The 10,460-nt window shown below is 40.6% G+C and overlaps 1 protein-coding gene across 1 annotated transcript; it reads right to left on the bottom strand.

Annotated features, from left to right (window-relative positions):
* Window positions 1–8,240: 8,240 nt before the first annotated feature.
* LOC306985979 (hereditary hemochromatosis protein-like) lies at window positions 8,241–9,613 on the bottom strand (the record flags this gene model as incomplete). Its single annotated transcript, XM_079588811.1, is given in 8 exon segments — window positions 8,241–8,262; window positions 8,934–8,950; window positions 8,954–9,029; window positions 9,031–9,184; window positions 9,269–9,338; window positions 9,342–9,359; window positions 9,362–9,519; window positions 9,601–9,613. Coding segments are annotated over 8 exon segments (528 nt in total).
* Window positions 9,614–10,460: the final 847 nt, after the last annotated feature.

Below are 10,460 nucleotides of genomic sequence, written 5' to 3'. Positions count from 1 at the left end.
CCTCCTTCGGCCACAAGTACACTTCTGCCATTCGTTCAAAAGTGGTTAAGTACTGCTCTATATCATCATCCTCTTGTAGCTTCGGCAACTGTGGCACCGGAGCCAATCCCCGAGAGGCTGATTGGTCTGCAGTGGCAGCTCCATGTCTGGTGCGCTCTACGTCCATTTGGATTTGCGTGACCTGATGAGTAAGTACTTTGAACTGTTGTTCTCGTCGAGCCATGTCTCTTTCTTGTCTCTCATCTCTGTCCTTCTGATACTGCAAGAAAGTTTGAAACATACCCGCTAATGCCGTGAGGGCTGCCCCTTCTGTGGTTGGTGGAGGTTCAGTAGCCAGGTGTGCACTTCCCTCTGTAATTCCACTTGCTGCTTGCTGTCCATCCTCAGCATCCATGTTCACCGTCTGCTGTCCTCTCGTTTTGGGTGGCATTTCAGTCTATTTTGGCCTCTTAATCCCACTTCTGACACCATCTGTTAGCGATCGCCCTCGCGATCAGAGGCATAATAAGACCAATGCGCCAGGAAATCCCAATTAAGGTGAATTTATTGTGAAGACAGTGCAAATCCAATGGCAACAACAAACAAACAAAACAAAACAAAAACAAAGAAAAAGAAACTAAAAATAACATAAATATTTACGAGGTTTCGTGGGAAGGTAGCCACAACAGCAGTGGTATTGTTTGGTTAACAAACTTTCTGGAACCAGTTTCTATGGGCTTGCTTCCACTTCACACAACCAACCTGACCTCTCTTGCACCATGCTTCTGGCAGCCATTTATGGTCTAGTCCACACCCTGGAATGTACCATTCTACAGGTAAGTTACTTTCTAACATATGTACTTCCAACCCACTAATGCATATTAAACAATAACCATAATTAAATTACACAGTAACAACAACATGCAACTATGATGCAAAACAAAATGCAAAACAATGAATTAACCATTATAAACCTTGCTTTACAGGAACATTTGGAAACCCCCCAGTTACCCAACATGGTTTCTCCCAATCAGGCAGCATGTGCACTATGTTTAAATACTCTGCATTTAAGATAATACAGGTTTGGTCACAGATGTTTTCCAAGCAGGTAAGTTAGATATATAATAATGTGTTAAACAATTTTCAATAAAGTTTCAAATCAAACATATTTGTGTTGTGGTTCTCTATAATCATGAATGAACAACGTTAGCGGCTAATGATACCCAAACACGTTGTACATATCCACTACACAAACAAATACACATTGTACCCTCAAATATCTAAAACACATTATACACAATACATTCAAGTATTGCACAAACATTGCACATTCACAACACTGCAGTCTGAATATCCAGGATATCAGTGTCAGTAAACAGACTGCGTTAATGCGGCACATGTTTGTGTGTTTGATATGGTGAACCTTCATACAGTCATTCATGATCACGGGTTTGCTCCGTGACAATAGGTATTCACCAGACCATCCAAGACAGTGAACTTTCACGACATTGCAAGATTCCCTCAGATGATGTTCTATTTTAGTTGTAAAGGACAAAACAAAACAGTGAAGGGAGCATTACATTGAGAAACGGTTGAGTTACACCTCTGTGTATCCAGTTAATGGGCACATCCCTTTTCAATTTCCAGAACAGGAAAGACTGACACTGGATTAGCAACCAAGGATCCATCACTCTTTATAAAGCTGTTGTCGGGGGCGAAAAAGAGCTCACCCCCACTGCGCTGTTCCTTATCAGCCATAAACGCCCCAGTGTCACTGTAATTGCCCCCATATACGAGATGCCCACCCCTTTCCCATCCATCTCCCTTGTGTTGTGCTGTAAATCACTCGCCTCCACTCAATGGGGGCAGACTGCTGCCTGTTCATACACACATGTAGCACACCGAAGCCTATTTCTGCACATAAGAAACAAAAAAAACACGCTGTAAGTCATATTAATGAAATTATGACATAGTTGAAATTGTGACAGAAATGTAATAAAAAAGTCATAATTTTGACTGTCATAATTATGACATGGTTTGCCATGCCTTTCGACTTGAAGGGTTTTTTTTTTTTTTGGATCACTAAAGTTTTATTGAGGTATATGGCCCAGATGACGGTATACAACTGAGGATAATATGTGGCTTGGCTATGGCACACCATGGAATATGTTAACTTATGGTTAACATTTGGTACCTGCTGTAGTCATATGTAGTCATAGTGGCAATCCTTGAATTCCTATTGGTGGATTACTAAACATGTTATTGGCAACTATTTAAATGCAGTTATTTCCGTTATTTAATTTATTTCCCTCTCTGTTCTCGCTCTACAACAGCCTTTGCACAAGCAAGCTCTAATAGCTTCAGGTAAGTACGGTTTTTGTTTTAAAAGTTTTTACTAATAATAAGTGTGGCACAGATGTCGAGATGTGGTTACATAATGGCTTTTTGGTCTGTCAGTCACATGTGGGCCGTCAGCCCTTTACAGAACTCAAACATACTATAATTATAACTATATTAGGTTCACATATGGGCTACATTCGTTTTTTTTTTTTTTTTTTTTGGCTCACTATGGGTGGAGTTATGGCACTGTTTTGGTTTAGTTCTGGCTAAACCAGGTTACGCTGGCTACACTAGGGAGAAACGTTTCCATCTCCTATGTCAACACCGCAAAGGTTCAGAGGTCATAATCAATGTTTAGATGACATCACGCGCAATTACTGTCAACATGATCCATTATGCAAGACTTTGTCTCTGAAATATTAATGATAAGTAAAGGAATATCCCTGATGTATTTGCTCTACTTCTTTAGAATAAGATTGGATTAATTCATACATTGGATATGTAGATTGTAGAATGTAATAAGTGTCGTGAGTAGAATTTACCTGTTGTAAATGTGAAATGGAGATAAATACAAAGAAGAGAGATTTCAACCTTACCGTTTCACTGTTGCCCTCTACTGGTGATTCACTGAAAATTCACATCCTAGTACAGCACATACAAACAGGGCTTGAAAGTTTATTTTACAATAATTTTTTTTTTTTTTTCAGAAATAAGAAATTATACTGTATGTCCCTTTTAAACTGCTATTGCACGTTTATTTCAGTGTAGGGATGGCCTGCATTTATATTTTGTTTTTATTGGGTTTGTTAACGCTCTTTAAAAAACCTTTACGCTCTTTAGAACACTGACCCCCAAAAACTGTGTGATGGTTGCCTTGTGAAGGGCTCCCTTATTAAGACAAAGTCAGCTATGTATTTATGATTTTTATATATTTTCAAGTTAAAATTCAATTTTAACCTATTTATAAACTATTATATTAATATTAAAATATATTATTTGTAATACTGGTATATAACACATTTATATAATATTAGTTTTCTGTCTTTGTTGAAACATGCATGCTGACATGTCAGGTTTTGTCATGGCTGTCAATAAAATAAAATAATCTTTTGATTTTAGAAAGCAGATTGCAGTATTATTGTAATTAGGTAAAATTTACACCATCATTATTACTAATAATATATTTAGTATATCTATAAAGAAATATAAATAATAGTTTTTTATTGTTTGTTTAACTCAGAATGTATTTGTCACAAAGTCTAAGCATTGGTGTAGGCAGCCGACCAGACAATGAAAATGAATACTAAATAAACTTTATAACAATGAAAGCAAACCATAACCAAACTCAGAACATGCGTTAACAAGAACCGACAGAGCACTGAAACAAGGGAACTTATATACACTGACAAACAAAGACAACTAATTAGACCACAGCTGAACTAGATCTAATAATCAAATGAGTAACTATGGTGACAAATGAATGAACTAACTCAGGTGGGGAGCTGTGAAAACAGAGAGCATAGACAAAACAAAGTCCAAACACAATGGAACCGTGACAGTATACTTTGTCAAATCAAACCAGGCCAGTATACACTACAGTACACTGTTCAAAAGTTTGAGGTCAGTAAGATTTTTTGCTAGTTTAAAAAAAGAATGCATTAAATTAAATAAACACTTTTCTTTTTCACTCTCTATTAATCAAAGAATCCTATAAAAAAAACTGTATCACGGTTTCCACAAAATAATGTTATGCAGCACAACTGTTTCTTGAGCACCAAATCATCATATTATTTGATTTCTGAAGGATCATGTGACACACACTGAAGACTGAAGTAATGATGCTGAAAATTCAGCTTTGCATCACATGGATAAATCACATTCTACATTATATTAAAATAGAAAGCAGTTATTTTAAATTGTAATAATATTTCACAATATTTATATTTTTGTATGTCCCATCAAATAAATGCAGACTTGGTGAACATAAGAGACTTTCAAAACATTTAGAAAATCTTTCTGACTTTTAAATGGCAGTGTAGAGAGAATTTTTGTCATGCAACCTGTGATCAGAATTAGCCGCTAGTCGAACCCGCTGGTGGCTTGATTGCATTAGACAGCACTGTATGTGTAATAACCTGTAATGTGAGTCTGAACTATCAGCGAGCCTTTCCACTGCGACCGACGTGTTATAGTGCTCAAAGGCTGATGATGGACATTTGCTCAGTTGCTGAATAAGGCGTCAGGTGATGAGAAGCATGTAACTGGTGTTTTCATGTATGAATGAGATGTGGGCAGTGGCTTGTGTTTTCCTTCGTGGAGGAGGAGCAGACAGCTGCCTTTCATTCGGTGCTTCTGATCCTGTCTTTCTCTCGTCAGCATGACCGCCTCCGACAAGGCCAAACCTAGTGAGGCCACCAGCCTGGTGAGCCCAAGTGACCGCAGCAAACAGGTAAGCCTCACTTTCAGCATCCCAACATTTTCATTGAAAGCTCCTTCAATTTTACGTTTTGATTCAAAACTGTGCGCACAAAATATTTCTACCATGTATGTGCTAATGGTTTGTATAGCACATAAACCTTATTATATTTATTTTCTGCAGATTACACAGAATGGATTTCTGGCTATAGTTTTATTGTAATTATTGGATTGTACAGTGGCCAAAAAAAGCATGTAAACATAAATCTGATTGCAGAAAATTAAATATCTAAGTTCACTTTCTAGAAATGGTCCAAACACTGAATGTATATTTAAAAATAATAATAATTCTACACCTAACACGCTTTTATTTATCCTATTTTTTTTTTAGTGTTCATATAGCCTATTTTTTTGGACCAAAACTGATGCATAAAAGTATAAACTGATTTTTGGATTTGTATAAACTGACTATTGGACAGTTGTAGTGTTTTTAACTCGGCAGAGAAGCTGATTCGGGCAGGGTTTCCCTTTTCTGTGGTCTGTGTTGAGAGAGCTGAAGTGGTCTGGACGGAAGTGGTGCTTGAGGTTTAATCAGATTATTAGATAGGACTGCGTGTGCTTTGTTGCTTTCAAATGATACTCCCAGCCCAGTCTGTTATCATAATATTTATGTGCAATCTGGTTCAATTCTGTGGCTGTAGTCTGAGTGTGTCACGACTGGTCGCAAGGATGATGGAGACGAACGTGGAATTAATCCTTTCTTTAATAAAGTAGAGTCAGGATACAAAGGAATAGGTGAGACAGCATGTGAAACACAAACAATACCGGACACTGAACAGATAACAGACAGGAACTCAAATACACTGTGATGATGACTACAAATGACAGGCAGCTGTGAGGAAGTGATCAGTGTCCATGGAAACAGATTGGTGGCGGGAAACAGACAAGGAACCACAGGTGAAGACAGGAGACACAGATGATGAGGACGAAGACTGTGACATAACGCCCCCCTTCAATTAGGCGCGACCTCGCGCCGTAGAACTACAAAGGGGTGGGGGGGTGGGCGCCCTGGAGGCTGATGAAGGGGTGGCCGATCTGGAGCAGGAAGCCTCCAGGGCGGAGCAGGACGTGCAGGTGGCCAGGGCGGAGCAGGATGTGGGCGTGGCCATGGCGGAGCAGTCGGACCCTCAGGCGTCCAGGGCGGAGCAGGACGTGCAGGTGGCCAGGGCGGAGCAGGATGTGGGCGTGGCCATGGCGGAGCAGTCGGACCCTCAGGCGTCCAGGGCGGAGCTGGCTGTGGGCGTGACCACGGCGGAGCAGTAGGACCTTCAGGCGGCCATGGTGGTGAGGACCCTTCGAGTGGCCATGGTGGTGAGGACCCTTCGGGCGGCCATGGTGGTGAGGACCCTTCGGGCGGCCATGGCGGTGAGGACCCTTCGGGCGGCCATGGCGGTGAGGACCCTTCGGGCGGCCATGGCGGTGAGGACCCTTCGGGCGGCCATGGCGACCGTGTCGGAAGGGCCTCCACGATCCCCTCAGAGGACTTATTGCCCCCCCCCAAAATTTTCTTGGGGAGGTCAGCACTGGACTGGACCCGCGGCGAAGAGGACTCTGAGCTGACCGGGGCCAGCGGCGAAGGCGGTCCTGGGCTGGACGGGACCAGCGGCGCAGGAAGCTCTGGGCTGGACGGGACCAGCGGTGCAGGAAGCTCTGGGCTGGACGGGACCAGCGGTGCAGGAAGCTCAGGGCTGGACGGGACCAGCGGTGCAGGAAGCTCAGGGCTGGACGGGACCAGCGGTGCAGGAAGCTCTGGGCTGGACGGGACCAGCGGTGCAAGAAGCTCTGGGCTGGACGGGACCAGCGGTGCAGGAAGCTCTGGGCTGGACGGGACCAGCGGTGCAGGAAGCTCAGGGCTGGACGGGACCAGCGGTGCAGGATGCTCAGGGCTGGACGGGACCAGCGGTGCAGGAAGCTCTGGGCTGGACGGGACCAGCGGTGCAGGAAGCTCAGGGCTGGACGGGACCAGCGGTGCAGGAACAGTGGGCTCTGGCGCAGGATCAGTGGGCTCTGGCGCAGGATCAGTGGGCTCTGGCGCAGGATCAGCGGGCTCTAGTTCCTCCCACTGCAACAGCGAAATTTGGAAGCCACTAAGCTCAGGCACCGGCTCCTGAAGTTCTGGAGTGACAGGAGAAACTGTGAGGGAAGACCCATACATCAAAAGGGCTTTGTCCAAAAAGTCACAAAAAGGTAGATTCAAGTCTCCCAATAGCAGCAACTGGTCCCGGGGATCGTCCAGTCCGCACCAGAAGCGCTGCTTCAACTCGTTCTCACTCCAGTACTCATCTTGATGGAGGTGGAGGTACAACTCAACGAATTCCTCCATGGAACACCCATTCTGGTTAAACAGAAAGGCATCCATAGCGTCGTCCTCCATTACTTTTTGGGTCCGGTATTCTGTCACGACTGGTCGCAAGGATGATGGAGACGAACGTGGAATTAATCCTTTCTTTAATAAAGTAGAGTCAGGATACAAAGGAACAGGTGAGTCATCATGTGAAACACAAACAATACCGGACACTGAACAGATAACAGACAGGAACTCAAATACACTGTGATGATGACTACAAATGACAGGCAGCTGTGAGGAAGTGATCAGTGTCCATGGAAACAGATTGGTGGCGGGAAACAGACAAGGAACCACAGGTGAAGACAGGAGACACAGATGATGAGGACGAAGACTGTGACAGAGTGGTCTTTGGGTGAAACATGTTCAGTGTTTAGCGTCACACATCAGTTGACGCTCACTTTTCTATCCCAGATGATCTCAAATCACATGATCCAAACCCTTGCTCTCTAATGTGCAAGAGGAGTGACACTGAAGTTAATGGAATAAACTAATTCGACATGCTTTGCTGTGTAATTCAGTCTGGGACAGAACATACTCTAGTAAAACATACAGTATAAAAATGTAATATAAATCTTAGATCAAATCTTACACAAATTATCTTAATAAATTAAGATTAAGATAATTTTCTGATTTGAGACTATGTAAAAATCAATGATTAACAAGTTCAAAACAGTTCTAGCTCATGTTTTCTTTATTTCTTTTTTAAATTAAAGTGAAATAAATGTAAAGGAAGTGTAAAGACAGGCAACATTAATCTCATGTAACATACAATGGCAATCAATTTAATATAACAAAACCATATAATAAATTAGAAAATAAAAAGAAATACATGTAGCCTATAAATAGAAATAAGTATAAAGTTTTTCATTTAATTTCATGTTTTTATAGCAAATTTATTATAGTAAGCAGAAAACTGCTTTAAGGATGACAGTGACTTATAAAGTTTAGAAAATAATATATAATAATATAAAAAAATAATTGAAATAAAATGTTGATTTTTTTTTTCCAAATGACATGCTTCAGTGTAAGCCACATCAGAACTAGTAGTGCAAACACTGCAGCAAGTCCTGCAATTAAACCAATGTGCAGTTTGTTTTCATCAGTCATACTTGAGGAAGCATCTGTTTATGATGGAAAGCAACAGAAAGATCAAGTCACACGTGGACGCCTATTTTCATAAACGGACATTTCACCCCTCTCCGTTTTCAAAAACAACATCGTGCACACCTGTCAGTTTTCAGAAAAGTGTTCGTTTACGCGAACCCGTGTAAATGCCGCCAAGAGCATGCCAAACCTGTAGGTGGCAGTGTAACAAGCTCAAGTCCACGTTAGCCAATCAGAATCCCGAAAATAGTCACATACTGTGACGTCAGCTGCCTAAAACTCAGTTTTTCTCAGTTTACATGCAAACGAAGTTTTACAAAATCTCCACTCTGACCGGAGTTTTTAGAAAGAATCGGTTTCAAAGGCGAATTCTCCGTTTGCGTGTAAACAAAAGGAACAATTGAAGGGAAATGTCTCTGTTTTTCAAAATAACCATGTACGTGTAGCCCTTTATTTTACAGTCCTGTTCCGCATCTACAAACTGTACTTATTATAGAAATGCTGGGTAATAACAAGTAATAACTGGGTAATAACACGATGCTAAACCAACCCAACACACTACCTTGTATTGGCCACTATAGGTAAGTACACTGCAAGTACACATACTGTAAAATAAAGTGTGATTATTTAAAATAGAGAATTTTTAAAAATAGTGTTTTATAAAGGAATGTTTGTGATCTATTCTTACCCCATAAGGACCATTGGTTATTGAAGACTGCTGTGCTTTATTTGACAGGAGTAGTTGTGTGCAGCGTCAGAAAACACTATTTTCATCTGAATCTGTTTGGTCATGATTTGGCAGGAGACCTGTTGTTATCCTATCTAAGGCTGGCTGTCCATCAACCATCCACTCCATAGTGATATCTTTAGGGTAAAACCCTGTCACCACACAGTTGAGAGAACCAGCACGCTGGCGCCTGATCACTGCTCCAGGGCGAACTATTAGCGCAGACAAAACACACTCAATTAAGATAAACTAAAAATACAATAAGCTGAGCACAATATGTTCTTGTTAAATAATGCCTTGCTGGTCAAGTATTGTTCGACTGTGTTTGTAGAACTTATTGAGTCGAGGAACACCATCACAATGAATTTATATGAGATTATTGTGATTATTGTGAGCTCAAACCTGTCTAGAATGTTCTTAATGTCCAAATCCTGTGGCAAATATGAGTGCCATTGAGGGCTGTCCATGTCCATAGAGAGACCATACTCTCCATTGACTGAAAAATGATACAGTCCACTTGATGTTCCATTTTCTCTCAGCTGACAGCCTTACATTAACTAGGAGTGGACCTGAAAATACAAAATCATCATTGGAACCATTTTTAGAAAATGATTTAATTCCTACCTACTGCAGTATAACATGGAGAACTGACTATAGCTCCAGTATTGTAGAATATTGACACCAGTTCTCTATTAAAATAGTAAGCGTTTGTGACACTGAAAGCAGTAACTCTCTAGAGCTCATTACATGGTCAGATTATCTAATATTGCCCAGTATTAAATCTACAGCTCTACATGTGTTCAGAAGCTGATATTCATTATCTGCTAATACTCAATCAATTGGAAACCATTGGGCTTCTAGCTTCATAATCTCATTTCATTTAATTTCTGCAAACAAACCCAACTAAAAAGTATTTAAGCTAATGACTTAAATATTTTTGATATTGTCTCTTAAACTCTTCTCTTTGATTCATGTATAAACAAGTGATGGAGTTTAGTTATTTTGTTTGTACAATCGTAGTGTGAAAATCCTTCTTCAGTCTACATTTATGTGCCATATTTTTCCCTATAATCATTATTTTGTAATTTTATTAAAATACATTTGTAAAATTGCTTATTTATTAATTAAAACATCTTTGTACAATACACGTTTTAGAACACAAAAACCACGTTAGTCAAACTGTATAGTATTATATTAATATTATTTAGTATAATAAGATTTTATATATTTAGTTAGTTCTAGTGGAGTCGTAGAACCAAAACAAGATATCGAAGCCTATACCTTTCAGCCCCAGGGTTAGATCCCTAAGATCTCTCCAGACAAAAGAAAAAAATCAGAAGTGCTGTCATAAGAAAATGCTCTGTAATCATCAAGCATGCCATATGACAAGTATTTCGGCAAATGTCCATGTCTGGGAGCAAATGTCACATATATGATCAAACTGTGATGCCCGGTGTAAAAAGAGAGGGAAGAAATTGTTTTATTGCT

This window comes from Phoxinus phoxinus (assembly GCF_949152265.1).
Source record: "Phoxinus phoxinus genome assembly, chromosome: 18".
NCBI lineage: Eukaryota > Metazoa > Chordata > Actinopteri > Cypriniformes > Leuciscidae > Phoxinus > Phoxinus phoxinus.
The sequence above is the reverse complement of the archived record's forward strand: the minus strand, read 5'-3'. Positions and strand labels throughout refer to the sequence as shown.